This window comes from Trachymyrmex septentrionalis, unplaced genomic scaffold (assembly GCF_001594115.1).
Source record: "Trachymyrmex septentrionalis isolate Tsep2-gDNA-1 unplaced genomic scaffold, Tsep1.0 scaffold60, whole genome shotgun sequence".
Taxonomy (NCBI): domain Eukaryota; kingdom Metazoa; phylum Arthropoda; class Insecta; order Hymenoptera; family Formicidae; genus Trachymyrmex; species Trachymyrmex septentrionalis.
The window spans coordinates 3,794,382-3,816,293 of NW_017305779.1; the positions used below are offsets into that span (position 1 = coordinate 3,794,382).

Below are 21,912 nucleotides of genomic sequence, written 5' to 3' on the forward strand. Positions count from 1 at the left end.
CACGGAGGAACGAATTTCACCGAAAATCTCGTTTAGATTTTGAAACGTTGCCGGCAAGCATTTTCTCGCTGATATTCACGCAGATAGTATCTCCACGAGAAGTTATATTCTTAACTTATCCGAGGGGTGTCCTCCGAAGAAATATTCATTTCTAGATTTTCAGCTACATTGATATTCCTATTTCTTGAACAATTTTGCAATATCATGAATATATCATGAATTGCATCTCATGAGAACGTAACTGTCTTATTATTGTCAATTATGCAATTACTACATTATTGCAATTAAACGCTTTTGGAGATTTTCAGTAAAACATACATATATTTGAACTATTGTTATTCATGCACACATTTTTATAACAAGTCCATGAAAAAAACTAAAATAAAAACAAAATTCAAAATTTTTTTTAATAAAACAATTTTTAACAATTATAATGCTACTTGCTTGCACTCTCGCAAAAAAGTAACACAATAAAAATTCAAATTGTTCAAGAAAGAAGAAAGAAAAAACTTGCATATTTTAAAATTAATTATTTATTACAGTAATATTAAGCATAATTTAACTTAGAGCTAATCAAAAATTGCTTGTTTCAAGTTCTCTAGAATAAGTAATACAGATATTAATATTTATAATGTTACAGTTTCTTAAGATTAAATTTGGGAAATTTGGGGGAATTAATATTTCAGATTAATTGCGTTGAAAGTTCGACAATCATATCGGCAATTATCATTTCTGAAATTAATTCATTTAAATGAATTATATATAATAGTTTAACATATCTTAACATTCAGACCGTAGTGGCGCTTCGTATTTAAAGTAATGTATTTAACATAAACGGTCTTATTTCCAATCTTATTATTTATAATGTTGCTATCGCTTAAAAGTTATTTCTATTTTGATTTGTTATTTTTCTTGAAAAGTATTTGAAATCAACTATATTACTTTCCAAAGCTGATGTATTTAAAACACAATCCATATGTATTAATAATAAAAAAATCCAAAAAATTGTAACGTCGTGTTATTCTTCTTGTGAAGATACGATATGTAGCATTCTATTCTTATAATATTAAACCTGTACTGTAAACCTGTACTGATATTTGTTTTATATAATAAGTATTATTTTGTTCATTGATTTATCGTTTATAATAAAAGGTGATAGTAACGCAAAATTTTGAAATTATATATCGTGACCTAGATTTAAAACTACAATTTTTCTCTCTGTAAAATGGGTCTTGCAGTATAATTTACAATAGAAATCACGTGAAATTTTACGTCGAAGAACTCGCCGTTGAATTTTTCATCTCGAGAGGCGAGCGAACATAACTGTTTGTTCCGTGGGCACTTTTGGACGGCGCGATATCACGAAGTTCTCTATTACCTCGGCCACTTTAATTATGAATTGATCAGACTTCCGCGAACTCGGCAGACACAAAACGGGACGTCCCACCGATGGCACACTTTTCTATAACTTCGTCAACGCATGGAGGCGTAAAAATTTTGTACCGAGTTGTATGGAGACCCGCTGTCTACCTTCGGGGCGCATGAGTTCGTACCGCATGGCCGAAACTTTAACGTGGAAAGCCTCGGGGTCGCTTCGAAACTTTTGTTCTCCTCGTTGAGTCGCGATTCTTAGTAACCCCCGATTCAATAAATTATTTATGATGCAATGGACGAGCAATCTTACACCCCCGTTTACTATATCTGAGGTACGAAACTGCGTCGCTCCAGTAACGCTGCAGTACCATAACTTTGTCGATATTCTTTCCATCAACACTAATATGTTGATATGTGCATGCGTTTTTTTTTTCTTTCTTACCAGAGAAACATTTAGTAAATTTAAAAAGGACGTTTGGTGAAACACAATATATTATTTCATAGAGTTTGTAGAGTCAAAATTCTTCGTGATCTATAAATTGAACTTTAAAACATAGAGATACGCATTAAAAATTATCTGTATTACGAAATGCGGAGATAATGATTACAAAAGAAATGTTTCGCGCGTGTAACGGTGTGATATACATCGTGTAACCTAAATGACTTCATTTACGCAAGAGATTAGGACAGAAAAATAATTTCACGTTATCATATCGCACTAATGTTGCATAATCGGAATAATGTGCATCGTTGTTGCGGTAGGTACGGCGCATTCTCTCTAGCTGTGTGCTCTGAAAATTGAGAGTCTATTTTTAATGGGTGCATTTCTCCGTATATGTGTGAAATAATTATGGACAGCGACCTTGTTACCCAAATTCGTTACATGTGCTTCATTTTGATTGCAGAATAAAAAAAAAGAATAATCACGCGCTTACGACGTAGCTTTCGAGCTCTATAGATATAAATTGTCACTCACAATAGAGAGGCCTTGCTCGTAAAACTAAATCAAAATCTATTAGTGCGTCTCGAACGATTTTCCACATTCCCGGAGTGATTATGAATATTCATAGCAACTTTGTGACGTAATTTTGAAAGTGAGAAGATCTTAGAGCGCCGGTGAAGAGGTAATTAACTTCACGCCTCGATGCCAGCTTGACGGAAAGAGTTGCCGTTTCCCAACACATTTTTGTCTCTTTACTGTGCAAATTTCACGTGGCGTATTTTTAATGGTCGCACGGTTGAATTAATTGCGGAGTAGCGGACACTGCTTCGTTACTTCCTGAAAGGTAAATTCGTTAAATGTCTCGTTCTCTCGCCGTACACGCGGACAATATGCGTGCACGTATTTGCGTATGTATGAGCGTGGAAGCCGGCGACAAGTACTTTTTATGAGAGACCGTTTCAGATTTACCGTCGTGCAAACCCGCCGCGAAAATAGGTCAACGGAAAAATCGGCGGGGAATATCTTCGGGAAACAACAATTGCCTTGAATGTATCAATACGTATTTAGTTTTGTTTGATGTATATTTTCCTTTTTGTTAAGCTATCATTGTTTTTGATATCTGGACTGCACATTGTTTGTACGTTCATTATTCTAGCTTTTGCAATATAAAAAGTTTAATGCATATTTATATATCTTCGATGAAAATTTTTTCAAGAAGAAAGATTGACACATACACACACACTTTTGCGTATTTCAAAATATTGCTAATTTGTTACAATTACAGCACGATTAATTTCTATGATTTTAGAATGCTAAAAATTAATACTTAATATGTATTGTATCTAAAAATTGGAGGCTAAAAATTAATATATTTCACATTTTATTAAATATAGAAGAATTCATGCTCTAATAGACATAAGCTCCTTTCAAAGCGTTTTGACACAACCACAAAAAAATGTTTTTAAAAAAATGTTTTTAAAAAAATGTTTTTAAAAAATATTTAAAAAAATGTCTAACTTGACGGAAAACTATTGATTAATTAAATAATGTCGGCAAAAGAAAATATTCACGATTAAATGTCATTTTTGTCATTTTTGTTTTACAATCCTTAAAAATCTATTTTTTAAATTGCGACAATTTTGACAATTTTTTAATGAAATTAATTTACTTTTCTGATTGATAGCGTAATGTTTGCTCAACTCAATCATGGTAATTATCTACTTGAAAATCGCAATTTTCAGGTTGTGTCATTTTCGAAATAAGCCTAGGCAATGGTATTATACCATATTTGATTCATAGACGAAAGAAAACCAATCTATTGTAATATTCTGTATCATGTTGACTTTATAATTTTATAATTTTAATAATCGAAAAAGTACTCGCTAATTTGCTATTTTCGTGGTTAAATTACGTGTTAATTCGGCATTAGAATGATATTCAAATAATCAAGATTTTATTAAATATACATTTTCGACGCAATATTACTAGGTAAATCAAACAGAATATAAGAAAAACAAATTAACGATGAGAAAATGGCAACTTAGGTTCTATTGCAACCAGTTCCACGTAAAGCTAATACCTATAAAAGCCGCTCCAAACGGCCAAAACTCATCAATCTAGGGATTCTGTCTGCGACTTTTATCAGTCGTGCGCGCCGCCAACGAACGCGCTCCGGGGATAATGAAAGAAAAAGTGTCGCCGCCCATGTCAAGCTTTAATTGTCATCCTTTATTGGATGGTCACTCGTCACGTCAAGACAGTTGCGGCGTGTAAGCTCACAATCAGATACTCTGGCACGCGTCTGTGTCTCTCTCTCCCCCACTCCCCCCCCCCGCCCCCCTTCACATTTCTTTTTTAGCTTGGGGGGGATATCTCTGAGAAAGAGACGCCAGATGAAAGAGCGATAGAGGGTCGCTTGTATAATTCATAGGACCGCCCGGCGTTCGTGGTCGATGGATCAACCCCGGTCGTGCCACTACGCCTCTTCGTTTTCCCCTCCTTCGTCGGGAGACTCCCTGCGATAGTAGTAACCCCCACAGCATCTCAATGCTGACCGACCAGCAGATTAGCCCAAGGAAATTGCCAAACTTCTCTTCGCTCCGGCAGGAAAGTCGATTCCGAAAGTCGTTCCTCAAACGGCCAGTAATGTCGGTCTGCTGGCTGCGACTGTGCCCTCCCTCCGCCGTCTGTCTCTTTAAACAAACTAATGCGCTGTAACTTCGTCTCACTCTCTGCCGATGGGCTTTACGCGTCTCCTTTTGCGTTTGCGCGAGTGCTAATTCGGTCAGAAAGACTCCCGGTGCCAAGACTGAAGGAACAAACAATAATACTCGATTTGTGAGACGGGCGAATAAATTTCGTTCGTCGAAAGTTTCTACACTAATTTCATAATATTCGAGCACTCCTTGTAATAACACACTGTAATGTGACATTCAGGTCGATCTTCTTCTCGATTGTCGATTTAAAAATGTAATGAAGACAAACATTAATGAGATAATTATAACATTAATCTAAAAATTTAGTCAACGTTTAAAAACATGTTTGTTGTTTTTCACTAACAATAAGATTCCGATCTTGTGTAATAAAATGTTCCACAGCGTGCACTTTGGTTAATGGGATATGTAAAATATACAATTAATGCATAAACGATTCGATTATATCAGTTGTATTGCCGCGAAATTGCCTTCACGCTCATTTAATGGTACAAGCTTCCAATTATCAGTAACATTGGCAACGGCGAAAGTAAGCAAGCGGAAGATGAAACGCCACGAAGATGGTAAAAGAGCTGCCTCAATCGGCGTCGAACAGTTCGACGAACGGAAATATATATATCTACGTACGGTAATGCGATTAAAGGGGGAGATCTAGGAAAACGCGAGAGACTAGGAGAGAAGGAAAGAAAGAGGAACAGAGAGAGTGAGTGAGTGAGAGAGAGAGAGAGAGAGAGAGAGAGAGAGAGAGAGAGATGGAATGCGCGTTAAAAAGAAAATCCTCGAGAAGGAGAAGAAAATATTTCCATAAAATCCGCGGAGACGATGCCTTCGAGGGAAAGCCAATGTTAGTTCTCGTTCGGTGGATTCGCCGGAATCCGAAATCCGTCCTTGCGGTTTGTCGCTGCCGAGTCTCAGACGTCAACGCGATTTCATCCCGCCGTAAAATATATAACTTCTCCATAAACCCACCTCGGGAGGAGTATTCCGCAAGTACCGCGAGCTTGTCTTTCGAAAACTTCAAGATTATAACGACACGTCGACTGATGAATTTCTGGCCGTCTCTGTTTACGTTTATTAACACATTATTGTAGTAAAATTATTGTTAATTCGCATTTTCAGAATGATATTAAGAACGTCGCGCAATGATATTTGTTGCATAGTTTGCGATATATAAAGCCTGCCAAAACATTATTGAATCTGAACAGCGTAAGCAAAGAAACTGCTTAGATCTGGTCGAGATGAATAGCGATCTAGTAGTTAAATCAGCCATCTCACCGACGTACTTCATTAAAGTCAGCGTTCCGTTTACGCTCTTGCCGATTACGCTACGTGTTGCGCGAGTCTTCGTTCACGACAGGATCAGCCCTGAGGCTGGTGTCGAAAGCAGATAATATGGATAGGAAACTCAGATAATAATAATCCTCGATACACGCGGGTAGAACTCTCGCAATTATTATGAAGGGGGATGGTTGCTTAACTGAAGTAATTCCGTCAAATTACTTGAATTTCAATTAAAATGAATTAAAGCTGAATTAAAAAAGAATAATACGATAGAATGTACACATTAAACGTGATGATGCACCTCAGTGCTAAAAAATTTTACGTTTCAAACAAATCTAACAAGAACAAATCTTGTAAGAACTTTAGGAATTCGTTTTAAATCTGTATTCAACTGTATGGAACTTATTGTTAAATTTTTACAAGAAATATTTCGTTATTTACGAAGATTAATGTATTTTTTGAGACTGTATCAATTTAAAGATAATTACGAGATAACAGATCAGCAATAATTATAATAATGACAACACGAAACTCACATAGTAGTGAGCAATAAACCGATATAATTTATTTGTAATGTAAATAACCTCTAACGAATGAGACTTCAGGCGTTTTCTTTTCTGTTTTACTTCGAACACACGCGCCATGGATTGCGGAAAAATTATTGGAGAACTAGTTTCTTCGACGTTAATTATATCAAATCAAGCTCTTTACTGATTGCTGCAATTCGAACGGACATTCGACTACCACGTGCATGAGCATTGGAATTTCAATCAGGGGCACAAAACTAAAATTTATATTTACACATATAACTTATTAAAATACTTACTAAATCAGACTTTGAAAATTTTCAGGGAACTTTCTCACGAATGACGTGTCGCCAGTGAGTGTTTAACTTTTCGTCGTGAAAATGATTTTTATAATTCAGTTACTTGGCAAAATTTAGGGCGGGAGTGAGAAGCACTTCCTGTCCTGGCATCATCCATGTGCATCAGGTTCGTAAATGCAAGGGCATGTAGTATTTAGTAGTCGCACATGAGAATCAGGAAGCCGGAAATGACAGCGGCTGGAATCCGAGGTGGCAGACGAGTAACGTATCGAAAGCCAAAGGAGAGAGAAAGGGCCACGAGGTATCGCCATAAGGGAGACTCGCTGACGGCGGTAAGATTGATTGGAGTCACGGGATGGAAAATTAACGGTCTAACCCGAATGGTCCAGGGTTGGGCAAAAGGTGGAAGGCAGGAAGGCGCCGCAGTCGAGGTATGGCGCCGTGACAGCCGCCGCATACTAATTCCCCACCTCCCCCCGCACCCTTCCTTCCTCGGTCTGTCTTTCTCCTCGTGCTCCTTCACTATCTGTCTTTCTCTCCCGCTATTCTCGCTCTCCTCATCACCCCGGCATCTACGAGCTGTTTTAGCCACCCTTAACCGCGCGCATCCACGCCCTCCCGCTCGACCGCTCCGCAAGGAAATGCCTTCCGGCGGACACCATTGGCTACTTTATCGAGATCACCGTTTGGAAATACGGTCCCGAACAAAGGCAGTTCTGATAGAATTATAACTACGTTATACAGCCACCGTAACCCTTTCTGATCGTTACGGGATCCTATTAACTTGAGACTCGACAAAACGCAGGAACTCCTATCACGAAAAGATCTCACGGAGAGACTGTTCGGATTCGTTCGCAGATATCTGTCAAAAGAAAACTGACGTACACAATATCTTTTACATTGTTTTGTCACGTGTGGAACATGCGGCAACACACGTCGATAGGAAGCCAAGATACTCTTCCAACCAACGACATTGATAATCCCATGGGATATCAACGCGGATCGTCACAACATCCGCCCTGAGACTCACTCGGTTGACGCGTTAATGGATCGATGCGTCACAAGGCGCGTTAATGTGACGAGCCGTAGGTCGGTAATTATCAAAGAGGGCTTTGACTTCGTGTTTACGAAGGGGCAGGGGTCAATGGGGATCGAAGATGTATCAGCTGAAGGTCTGCTAATACGACCTGTATATCTACTTCTCCAATCGCTAATTGAATCAAATGGCCGAACATCTTCGATCGATATGTTAGTGAGAGATTTCGTCGCGAGTAATTACAGACGTGTAGCGGCAGCTGCTGACAAAAGCGGGTCAGCGCGCCCGCTACTACCATTGTTTCATGGAATTAGGTTACGCGATCGTAACCCGACGAAGCCTGGCAATTTCCTGCTTGTCGTGCTGTACCGAGATTCGATGATTCGCCTACGGCAAATTATTTCCTACGTATCTGTCGTCGATTTAGTTAATGATCACGGTCCGACCGCAATAATGGCGGCATTGACAATTGGTGGCCATCGGCCTGGTCGCCGAACGCCTAACGCATACCGTAAACGATTTACAATTCAGACCGTGTATAATTTAATTACACCGTGCTGCGATACGTGAGATAAAGAATGTACGGTACGGTACGAATTACGAGATCCGAAAAGTTCGGGCCGAATTTATCGAAAGTTATTATCGTCTCTTTGACTAATTCGGAATTGATCTTTTCTCATGAAGGTACTGAAATAATTTTCAATGAATTAATGATTAAATAAGAAATAAGAAATCTTTGACAAAGTCTTAAGAAATTATGAGAAAAATAAATAAGGCAGAGCGGAACAAAATTATATTCTTTAATTAATTTCAAATGAATATTAAAGTATAATTTAAACTATTTTCAAATATAAGATTGGAGAATCAGGAAAGTGCGATAAATGATAATCACACTTGACGTTTTTGCTTTAAAAAATAATGTTAAAATAAACTAAAGAAATTTCCAAGTAGTTTTTCTTCTGAAGTAACTTGTATTTTAAAATTGTTATTCCAGATATCACGCATGTTTGAAGAATCTTATCTTTATAATCGATATTTATAGTCGATTCTTATATTTAAGACTGTTTTAAGCACCGCTTAAGATGTCATAAACCAATCGTAGAGCCGTATTAGCATCTTGAGATATTATTTAAGACGGTTTTAAAATAAAAACCGACTATAAATATCGGTTTTAGATCGATGCACATTATAGGGAATATATTGCAAATTTTAATTCAAACTTTAAACTTCTAAAAACTCGTTTTTCTAATACTTCGATATTTCGTTAAAAATCAGTAATTGTCATTATTATTTAATTTCCAATTTTCTAATGTATCTTATTCCCCGTAAATCAACTTTGATACTTTAAACTTGATACATTGTACATATTTAATATTCTACAAATAGGTTCCTTTTGGTTGTTAACATTGGTTTCCTAATTGTATGTAATTCATACAGTGCTAAGATACGCTAACAAAATTACTCGCTTAGTGAATAACATTTACATTAGACATCTGAACGTCTTGCGTATACTCATCGCACGATGCAAGGAGAAATTAGATGGAAGGCAAATGAACAAACGGGAAAGGGAGAAACAGATCGTTTAGTGATGTACCGATGAAAAGAGATGATGCTATTAAACTAATTAAAACATCTTAAGATTTTAATGAGTTCTCCTGGTACACTGACTACAATAATTGCTTTTAAATCGATGCATTTTGGATAGATAATTTTTAGGACGTATAAATTTTACAAATAGTAAAAATCGCACGATATATTTCTTTTCTATATCTTACTTGATTTTTTACTTGATTTTTCTATATTTTACTGGATTTTTCTGCGACAAAATACTAAATTAAATGTATCTTTATATTTATGTCGGCATCTGAACATTTTTTATTCACGGTAAATTTTCCCAATAATTTTTGATAATTGCACTGAGAAAAAAAAATATTAATTTGACTAAATGCATTTAGTTTGTAGCGATTATTTTAAAGTGATTATATAAATAATTCGACTATTTATATATTTAAGTTAAACATACGCGAGTCATGTCAACATATTATTTGTTTGAATTAACAAACTTGTTTAAATTAACAAATATTTGCTTGAACCCGTGACTACTACATTTAGTTAAATCAACTAATATTTTTTTGAAACAGCAAAATTTTTGCTGTTTTTTTTTTCTTTCAGTGTAATTATTGATCAATGAATCTTTCTTGCAAAGTTACAACAATCTAACTCTGAATTAAATTTTAATTAGGTTGGCAATTAAATTTCTAGACTGTAGTATGCTACAAATGCATATTAATTGGGCATAATGAAAAAGCTGATTCGTCGGCAGAGGTCAGCACGTTAACTGGTCCAATCATCAATCAGCTCAGTGAAGCTAAATGGTCAGGACAACGGGTTTTAATATCTCCTGAGGAAAATAAAAGTTAGCGCGATAAATCAAAGGTGAAAAGTCGCTGCCTTACTTTCTCTCTCTTTTCCTCTTGCCCTTTTTTCTTCTTTTCCCTCTTTCCTCTCTATCGTTCTCTTCTCTCTTACTTTCTTCTACCTTCTCGCTTTTTCCTCATTGCGCTCTCAGCTTTAATCTCTTTGCCTTCCATCAGTGACTTGCAAAAATGATAAATGAATTTCATCCACCGTGCGTGCCATATTTATATCTATAAAACTGGATAGCAGCCTCATAATAACCACAATGACGAGCGATGACAATTTTGATGGCAACAATCATAATTTGTTTGCACAGATATTGAAATATTGATCTTTATATGCGGGGAAGCTTATGAACGACAATGACAATCGCAAATTCAGTGTCTCGCCATCCAATTTTCGATGATATAAATTTTATTGATTTACATTCGCACCCCATCTCGCGCGCGTGTACAGTGACAAACGTCGCGAGATAAAGTTGCACGTCGACATGTCGTTGTTGTAATTTTTGCGGCAAACATTGCCACTCGAACAAGTAAAATGGGGCCGGGGGGGGGGGTTGAAAGTCATTTAGGTATTATCTTACGGAAAAGACGACAGGGGCTACATATTTGCATTACGTTCGCGTGTGTAAACACGTCTGCTGAGGCGCATACTTTGTCATCCTATCCTATTTACCTTGGGGAGAACGCACCTTCACAACGTGCATCGCGTGCACCCTCTCTACAACCTTGTCGCTTAGTAATCGCTCAGGTGCTTGTGACAAATAGCAATGACCTCTTTCACTATGGACACATCCTCCATATCGAGGCTATCAATAGATATTAAATTATGCCTCTTCAAACTTATACCGTAGAACTAAAAGAAATAATCGTACGGAACTTTGCAGGATAAATAATTTATTCAATTTCATGAACACGGATATTTAATAGCATTTTAGTAGCATTTGTGTTTACATTGATATTAAGAGAACATATTTCTCACGCAAAATCTGGCTTTTAATCCTTTTATTCCGTATTTTGCTTTTTTCTCGAATACACCTGAATTGAAATGTATGATAATATGTTCAACAGGACTTTACTTCTCATATCGTGCAAAATTTAATTAGAAATAGAGAGTTAATATTAAAAATACTTATAGTAAGGAGAGTTACGTACACGGGATAAACGTGAACGATACTCTATTGCAGTATATAAGAGTAGTAATAACCTCCCATTTCTCGCATCCAGTGGTAGCCCGGTATACTTAGTGCCGCACTGTACGTGACCATAGAATGTATACGTTGTTAAATAACAATACATGTTTTAAGGAAAAAAATTAAATGAAACTTACGATTATTTATGAATTATAAGAGTTTTTATTTAGAGGATATTGGCTTTAAACTAATAATTAATATTTATATATTATTTGTGTAAACTACTATGTTTAAATAAAAACACAAACACTAATTCATCATTAACTCATGTGATGGCGGATAATTCTAAAAGGTTTTGTTTAAAAATGTTTTTCTATGTTTTTTTCATAAGCTTTATAATTCATATTGATATAATAATAAATGTTAATTATTGCAATTTAAAACCAAATTTTAATTATAAATAAACGTCGGAGTTATATAATTTTTCCGTACGTGTTCGCAGTTCTCCTACTCTTCCTGAATGTCTATAAAAAGATATCGTTGTACATAAAAGAATAAAAATGGGGTAATAGCATAATTAAAGTAAATTTTCTAGCAGTAGGATTAGATAAAATAATTATAATACTGCTAATGCGATACCGATACATATATCCAGCGATGAGCGTAACAATTATAACAAAGTCATCAATACTAACTAATTTAAATTAATATTCTATCCTATAACATTTTTAGCTAGAATTTCTGCAGTAAGCAAGTCTAGCGGACAGTTGCAGCCGGTAATAAATCCCGTCGACGACGCATTCGCTAAAGACAAATGACGAAATTACGAATAATTATTCAGGTATATACACCCGGATAAGTTACGCGCGTAGAGGCGCGTATAGGGTGGAAGGCGCGGATGTCGGTAGTACCGGAGTAAAATATGATGTAGAGTTTGGCCGGTTTGGCCAGCGTTACAGCGGCTAATACGTTCCGGGAGAGAAGTTAGTAACAGGTGGCGCGATCCATAACATCGCGCAGTGTAGAATTTACCCAATCTGGAAGGACAAAAGTATTTTATCTGGTTGCGTGTAAATATGTACATATAGATATAACACGTAATTCTACATAGTCTGTTTTCATTTTAATTTCATATTTATTTTATGTAATTTCGCGAATTACTCCAAAAAAGAAACGACGGTTCAAAATAATGAATATTCTCGTACATTCCTTAGATACACGTAAAAAATATAAGCAGTGGCGAGACAAGCTGGTAACAATAGGAATAAAAACAAAAGAAATACGAGCGTACCATAGATTGGAATCGAGGGAGAGGATTTGAGAAAGCACGACTCTTTGAAATACTGAAAATAATTGTGTTCTTTTTCACCAAAATTGCGAAAAAAAGACGAATAAAGAAAGACTAAATCTTTTTGTACGATTGAGAAATATATGAATATTTTGAATATTTATAACGTATATTCGGTTTTTAAAGATGAAAACTTGTTTTGTTACAGTGTCTGCACCACCAAGTACCAGTCCTAGCCCGTCTACCACGGAGGTCCTCAAAAAAGGTAGATATTAGATTTCTCTCACAACGGTTGTAAAACGAGCACATAAAAACATTGCAAAATTGATAAATTATTGCAGATAGTGCTATTAGAATTACATCATGAGATTTGATGCTTCCATTTATACCGTAATTGATATTATTCATGTCGTATATTCACTAGCTTGAATCTAATTTTCCAACGTGCGTTTACTTTTGCAGATTGGGAATTCATGGCGGAGATGAATAACTCTGTTTACGGAAATCCAAGTTCGCTGACAATTCAAAATGAGAAGAATATCAAGACAGGTGAGTACTCGGAGCGGTATATATATCTTCTTTTTATGTAATTTCCAACGTACATCATCGCAATTTCGCGAATTATGGGATTGATTTCGTAACTTCGCATTTCAACGAAGTGGTGCACTCGTCGGCTGTCACGCGAGCATATAATATACGAAGAGTAACAAGCACTCGAGATATATTTGGTAAAAGTTCTCTTGGATCTTTTATATATCTTTATTTGAAAAGAACACATCAATCATTTAGATTTTTCTTACACGTTCAAAAAAAAGGGTGAAATAATGAGACAGAGAACAGAATTTAGAAATGCAGACGTAATGTCAAAAATGATAAAAGAAGAAATCTATTAAATGAAATATTTCGTACGAATTATGAAGGGTTGTTAATTGTAGCGTTATATGTATTAAAAACACAAAAATATTCTGATATATTAATAAATCGTTTATTATTGCCATTAACAAACATCTTTGGGAATACATGAAAACATTCAAAAGTTCAAACCTGTGTACGCTATGTGTTAGTAAAATCGTAATCTAGCTAGAACGGATTTACATATTCAATCTAGCATCACGTATAGTCAAATGCCATTCCATAACTGGATTTTCCAGCAACATACTTTGAATCTCCGACGCGATTAATTTCGATGTTAACTAGAGCCAGGGGACCTACTAGGGAATCTCGGGAATCGATTGCGGCTTTAAGAGTGGTTTGAAGAAGGGTAAGCAGTTCGCTTTAAAGCTCTCTACAGAGGGCGAAAGAGAACCACAGGAAATGAGGGTCTGTAACGGGATAACAATTGGAATTTTCCGAGAACGAATCTTTCTTTTGTATTATACAAAATGATCGAAATGAACACAGCTGTTTTAAATTACACAATGTATTATCAAAGTAACGTATATTCATCACATATATATAATTAGTGATATCCATATCTCCAAAAGAAAAATTGAATCAAATATAGATTAAATCTATCAAAAAAGGCTTGAAGAAAAAAAATTTTAATTTATATTACTTTGGAAAACTGCAAGTGTTTACTTAGAAAATCAAAACGCGGAAGTGACTGTCAAAAAAGTTTAGGTGAGAAACGAGTGTGAAAAATAAAAAGAATAGTAGAATAAACATAAAGGTAACAGAGAGGCAACTGAAGTGATGTTCGTAACAGGCACACATGAGTGGTGGTTATATGCAAGAGCAGAAAGGATAGATGAATAGATAGAAGCGAGAAAGAGAGAGAGAGAGAGAGAGAGAGAGAGAGAGAACTAGGAACTGGGGTTGACTTGGGTAGAAGAGATCCGTGTAACATCAATATTTCATGTATGCTAACACGCCGGAACTAATAATGCTCCAGCGAGGAAGACCCAAGAATAATATCAGCCACCGCTGTGTAGACCGCGTTCTCCATCCCCATCCACGCCTTTCCCTTCTCACCCCTCTATTTCTTTCTTTGTCCTTCGCTTTGCTCTATCACCTAAAACAGCAACGTGCAGCGCCCTGGCGTCCTTTTGCGCCCCGTGTTAAATTTAATCGAAAATTCGTGTCTCGTTGAGCTTCGCCGTCTCTGTGTCTACCGTGTGTCTTCTCCCGTATAACCAATGTCATCGCCCCGGGGGCGGGTTGAGAGACGGCGGAAAGGTGAGAGTGAAAAGATGGGAGCTGAGGGGCGAAGAGAGGAAGATGGCGAATGCGACGGGACGTGGTAAGTTTGAATACGGCATATGTCTCCTTGTCTCTCTCCTTCTCTATTTGCGGAGGTCGGGAGGAAGGAAAGGACGGGCTGCGAAGGAAGGATGAGGTTTGTAATTGGTGCAACATCTGCGGTCTGCAAGGTGGCATTAATGTTTGCTCCCTTCGTGCTCTCTCGCCCTCATCTCTGTTCCCTCTCCTCCGTTCCGCCCCTCGATCTCGCCAGGATTCTCCAAGAAAATCGCCTTTTTCCCTTATCGCATTGTTTCTTTTTCTCTTCTCCTTATCCTAGTTACATTTAACCGTGTCTGCTTCCATTTCTCTCAGTTCTTTTAAGCACTTTATTTTTATGTCATCTTCTTTCCTTAACATATCTGTTTGACTTATTCCCTTTTAGTCCGCCAGCGTCTCTTTTTATATCTATGCTACGCTCGTTACGATTCTAACAGCTCTCTCGTATTTCGCAGTACATTTTTTTCCTTGAGATAATTTATCTCAGTCCTCCGTCTAGCAACTACCTTGCCATCTTTTTGTAATGTCCTCTTTAAACAATCTAGCGGTCGCCGCCTATTTGCGCCGCTGTTTCTCGTTATTCGTATCGTTGAAAATTCAAGGGCGCAAGTGTACGCTTAAGATTAAACAGAAGATTTGCTTGAGTTTCCTTCACACGGACGGAAACCCAAGCATAAACAGGCCTTATTTGCTCATAGTAACTTACGACAATCTGTTGTCGAGAATACTTAAACATAACGCGATGCGTTTTAACTTTCCCTAGTATAAGACGATGTTATTCGTTAGATGAGAAAAGGTAGGCTTTTCTTGTAAAAGTTACAATACAAAGCATAAAAAATTTATATTTCATATTAGATGCACAATACGCGCGCGTATATTGAAGAAGATATATAGAGAGCTTTGAAAGCTTCTTTTTTTCGATACTCTTCCTAATTTTTGTATGTACGTTAAGTCACGTTGTCATTGCACAGTGATTCGAAAAATCTCTAAACTTGGTCAAAATTATTTATACATTATTTATGTCAATTGTTAAATAAATTTTGTTTAAAATGGTTCTTATAATTTAAAATAATAAGAAGATACATAACGTATAATGTCATGATAACATTTTACTTTGCAAATTATTCGCTATCATCACTATTAAAAACATTTGACGTTTTGACCGTAAAACTGATTTTAAAATTTAATAGAGCAGTCACATCTACATATACAGATAATATATTACATAATTTATCGTGATGAACATGTTAAGGCTCGTCTCGACATAGAAGTCGTAGACAGTTGTAGGAAATCTCAAATCGTCAGAAATTGATATTATTTTAATCGAGTATTCTTCTTATATTTAATTGTGAATGGTCAATTTCTTATGACTTAAAACTCCACGATCTATGTAGACGAGCTGTTAGATAATTCTATCAAATATTTTACAATATCAGTAAAAGAGATAAGGAATAAGGAGAATTGACCATTTTAGACATTTATATTCCAAATGAGATCTCAATCAGACATCATCGGATTTTTTAAAATCTATGTATGACTTATTGAACTAGAAGAAAAAAATATTGCCTAAATGTTAAATATCAATGCTTATTTTAGCTAAAATTGATTACTCTTACATAAATTGTATTCGAAAGTATAAAATGGAAACAAATATAATATTACTATTTCATATATTTAAACAATATGCTTGAAAACTTATAACTTGATAATTTTACAGAAAACTTGACTTAGAAAATTGTTAGTTCTATAATTTTTCAGTATAATGCAATAAAATTATTTTGAATACTTATCATAATTTAATAATTAAAAAAATGACGCTTTCGCCAGCTTTTCAACGAATTATTGTAGAACCATAATGTAATGCACGGGGCACTTGTCCATTTCCGTTTCTCTCTTAAGTCGCGTCGCGCGCAGTTCGCGAATGGCAAATTACGTACAGAAGCGACGGTACACGGCGGCCTACGGCGATAAGTCACTTTGAGGTTCCGATGGGGAACTGAGCAAGTATTGTCGCGGTATCGTGACATCTCCCGGAGCACATATGCCCTTAGCTGTCGCTTAATTCCCCGGCGCAGCGGCGTTGCCCGCCTGTAATTCGGGGAGAGCATGTATAGCGATTGGTTTAGCCGCGTGCTTTCGTACGATTAACACGTCCCCTATTCTATTGTATACGCGCACGTACAGAGGTGAAGGAGTAGAGGTGCGTAAAAGCGCCGTTTAACAGCACGGGTTGTTGTTGCACTTGTGACGTGTGAAGCAAGATCAAATCGCTTCGTCAAATCGTCAAGTCGAAAATCGTTTTTATCATATTTATTCGTTGATAATCGCCTACGCCGTCGTTATCGCGCGAAATTACTTACGACCTGAATTAACATTGTAAAGGCACATTAATTAGAACGCGCTCGTGACGTCGTGACAATATTGCGCGCCGCATGACACAGCCGTATAACTTTCTCATCGTGCGAGATCTCAGCGTGCGGGACCTTAGACCTCTGTTAATTTTCTTGGGGCACAGTCGGTCGACCACCTGGGACAACGAATATCATTGACTTTATCGCGTATGTACGGCCTGTCTGATTTCAAGGCAAACGCATACACGCACGCGTCAACACCGAGACGGTTTGATATTCATGGAATGCAGAACGGAAAGCTAAATCCACAATCTCATCGAAAATAGTTAAACGCGTCTGCACTGAACCGTCAGCCTGCGAACGTGTGAGCGGGAATATCATGACCCACTGGACGTAAAATCAATGAGAAGTAACTGCACGAAACGCTAACTTTTTAGGGGGGGGGGACTTATTTGTGTCGACAGTAGTTTCTTTTTGACAGCAGAATTGCTAGAATCCGGGATTATCAAATCCAAATGGGATATGGAATCAATGTGTGGGGCACCAAGAGCTTTATCTTTTATTTTCTTTTTTTTTTTTAATCGATACAATCTTCTGCACGCACGATTCATTGTCAGTCAGTCTCGAGTGAAGGACTACTCTGGATGAAACACTTTTGTACAATAGTACCGCAATATTTTATTAATATTGTCATGGGAAACTTATTAAATACATCAATGCATCTCCTTTATAATCCTCTTTATACATTATGAATTATGTCCAATATTTGGAACACTGATATATTGACAAGTCAAATCTTTATAAATTGCAATTCGTACTCTTCTCATTCGAAAAAATCTTCTCATATCTCGAAATTTATACTTCAAAAAGACACTGATAGATATTGACTGATAGATAACGAAATTGCAGATTTATATGCGATAAACGAATTTTTAGATCAGATTGTCTGAAAACGTTTATCAATAGTTTTATGTCCTCTTATTGTGCGCGACACGAAAGAGCGTCGGATTTTTGCGCCGGCCCAAACAACACATTGAGGCATAAGACGTCTTTAAGACATCTTTTAGACGCCAAAAATTGGTTTTATATCTCTCTTTTTGGATACTTTGTGTTGTCTGGAAGGTTAATAGCTCGCAACGTTCCGCTCAACTTCCAAATAATTACATACGGTCGAGCACGTTTATTTTTTACAGATGAATTAACGAAAGTAAGTACCTATTTAAATTTGCCTGACCATTTACAGAGATCAATGATATCAGACGCAACTATTAAATATAAATTTCACTGTCCGGTTCGATTGATATCTGGGTTTTTGTTTTAACTACGCTTTGATGCGCTCTTTCCTCCTTAATTCCTTCCCCCTCCCCCCCTTCCCCTCCCCCCCCTCTCTCTCTCTCTCTCGCTCTTAACCGTCTTTTTTGCTTGGAAATTTATTTACGCACAATTTTATCATGACTAACTCTTGTTCGTTGCTCCGCAACGAAATCCTGAACTATTAGAGATAACGAAGCTTACCCGCTTCCGTGGAGCTTTACACGCGTCTATGCTCGCGCGTTGAAGGCTATACGTCTAGGTTCCCTAAACACGTCGTCGCCCACGCATAGTTACAGAAACAGCCACATCGTGATAGAGATTCTCGCATATAGGAAACTATAGAACTGGCCCAGGCGCATAGATATACGTACAGCGCACGTTACACATTGTCACTGCTAATGTTTGGTCGAGATTTGCATACGTCTGTCTAGCCTATCCATTGCGTCGCCGTACAACGGTTGTCTCACCTCGTTGTCCGAGGGTGTATCCGGCGGTGGCAGCGACCTTACTCTGTACTATCAGCTTGGTATATTATACACACGAGCGTACAAGCGACCTACGCAAGCGCGCGCGTCATGATCGCCCATTACCTTACCCAAAATAGGCTATCGTGCCAAGATCGTGCGCTTTCCCTGCGTTGCCTCGCAGTTCTCCGCCTTGTCCTTTACCTAAACTGACTAGCACTGCCGTGGGGCCATGAACTTACAAATCTAATCGCGAGGCAATGAAGACACAAAGCGATATTCACAAGCACCTTGCTTCATGGGTAAACCTCAAAATTAAGCCGGAAATGCTGACAGCCTCTACACATGGTTTTCTACCCGACTGGCTGCAGCGCTGGTCCTTCATGCTAGTAAAGCTGCGTTTATACCGGCAGCGTTTTAGTTAACTTGATATATTACCTGTCTTATACGCGTTTACGCAGGTTTAGAAAAATGATACAACAAATGTTGATGAATGAGGACCGATTATAATCTTGCGAGAAATAATGAGGAATGCACAACATCTGCTTACATACAAATATATAAACTTAGAAAAATTGCAAAACTTTTATATGTAACAATTATTTGTAATTGATATATAATAATTATAATGTGCCATTGTGCCAGACATTGTAATGACATTTTAATAAGCCTAACGTAGAAAAAGTTATGATTCGACTTTAAATTAATCTGTAAACGTAATTTACAAATTGTATTTATATTGTAGATTAATTTAAAGTTGAATCGCAACGTCTGGCACATTATAGTTATTACTTTTCCAACTAGAAGAAAAAAATAAATACAAATGAATAAAGATAATAATTTAAGGGGATGCTAGAATGACGCACGCGCACGCGGCCGAACTGGATCGATGTCTATAAAACAGATTCTTATTTCTAAATAAAAGATTACGTACATTCTTGCTCTGTTATATCCTATATATATATATCGCATAAATGCTTGATTATGTACATGTTCAGATTATACTTTTTGATTTATTTCTCTTGTAAGCTTCAAAATCATAATTTGAAGGTGTCATTATGTTCTTATACATTATTCAAATGTGGGAAAGTACTTTTTATTATTTACATACTTGTATTCATTTATACATATGTGTGAAGAAATAACCTACATGGTAATAGGAAATTGTATTATAATTTACAATTTTTTAAATTTTTTATACAGTGATTTCTCACAGCTATTTGCGTTTTTTCTTTTATTTTACAGAAGGATTTTTTATTCTATATAAAGAAAACAAAGTGAATGGAAAAATACGAAATGCGCGTTCCATCAGTAACTTCAGCATCCCCTTAATAGAGTAAGGAAAATCGAAATTTATTTTGTTATAAGAGGAAGCTTTATCTTTTAAATAATAATAATTACATTAAATATATTTATATGATTATTACGTAAAGAGACAAAAACGTATACGTATACTTGAACAATAAGATATTTATTTACTTACATCATTCTGTGTGCTTCATATACGATGAGCACGTATCCACAATAACACGATAAAACCGACACACATAAGAGCTGGTTGTGTAATTTTATTATAAAATATATACTCATCACGAGCTGTTTCGCTGCAAGAATGTAATCCAAAACGTAGCGAGTTTGTGACAAGCGTGTGTCGTGACATGGATAGAATCTACTTGGCGCGGATAAGGGAATTGTGTTTACTCGGAGTTTGCATACTAGTTAACGCGTTTGCCACCCACTTTATGCGTAACAGGCTCGTAAACATCTTCAGTCGAGAGGGCCACTCGTTGTACGTCCCTTTGTCCGTGATTCCGCTATGCGAACCACGCAAGTCTCTCCTTTCGCTCCTTCTGTTCTCTCAGATCTCATCTCCTCTGTTCCACCGACGACTTTGCGCTATAATATCTCGAAGCGAGATTGAATTTTTAATTTATTCCCATAACGTCCGGGATTCATTCCCATAACATCCGGGAAACAAATTGTCGCCAGTTCGCGGTGGACTTTTCAACGCGGAAAAATATTTTTCTTGGGAATATTCTTGTATATTTATTATTAACCTGTTATCTGCATTGCATTATACGTAATGTCGATATACATGATGTTTTCCATAAAAATGTTTTTTTATATTTTTGTCTCAAGGTACCAAGTTCCAATCGAATCTGAACGAAATTGGAAAATCAGAGCAGAAGTCGTCCGAACTGGATAGAAAAAGAAATTACAACTGGCCTCCTGATAAGGGTAAGTATAAAACGTCAATCAAAGTTGAATAAAATATAATAAAATTGACGTATAATTGAAATTCTACATACAGGGTGTCTCATTTTAAGTGATATGGCCGATTATCTCGAGAATCGATGATTTTATTGAAAAATTTTTTCGAACGAAAGTTGCATGGCTTGAAGGGGGATACATGATAGAAATGTGAACTTGACCTTGAGTGATCTTGTCAAAATTAGGTCAAGGTTATTAATGTTTTCTTAAATGGAAACCTCTATTTTTTATTATATATTCTTGTAGCTTATCTCGAGAGCTTTCCAAAACACTATAATAAAGTTACTTTTCGTTATGATCGATCTTGCCTTAGTTGGCCGGATCAATGATCGGTCTTGCCTTAGTTAATTGGATCAGCTCCGATCTTTCCTTAATCGGCTGGATCAGTGATCGGTCTTGCATTATAACTTAATAAGCACTTAACGAGAAGTAATTTTATTATAGTGTTTTGGAAAGCTCTCGACATAAGCTACAAGAATATGAAATAAAAAATAGAGGTTTCTATTCAAAAAAACATTAATGACCTTGACCTGATTTTGACAAGGTCACTCAAGATCAAGTCTACATTTCCATCATGTACCCCCCTTTAAGCCATGCAATTTTTGTTCGAAAAATTTTTCAATAAAATCATCGATTCACGAGATAATCGACCATATCATCACTTAAAATGAAACATTCTGTGTGTATACACACACACACACACACACACACACACACACACACACACACACACACACACACACACACACACACACACACA

The 21,912-nt window shown here is 36.6% G+C and overlaps 1 protein-coding gene across 1 annotated transcript in view; it reads left to right on the top strand.

Annotated features, from left to right (window-relative positions):
• Positions 1-21,912, top strand: part of LOC108752600 (protein CEPU-1-like) — a 187,416-nt gene that overhangs the window by 161,629 nt on the left and 3,875 nt on the right. The window contains exons 9-11 of the mRNA XM_018493538.1: positions 12,723-12,779; positions 12,977-13,063; positions 21,021-21,119. Of these exons, the coding sequence (XP_018349040.1) occupies positions 12,723-12,779; positions 12,977-13,063; positions 21,021-21,119 (243 nt within the window). The remainder of the gene's footprint in view (positions 1-12,722; positions 12,780-12,976; positions 13,064-21,020; positions 21,120-21,912) is intronic.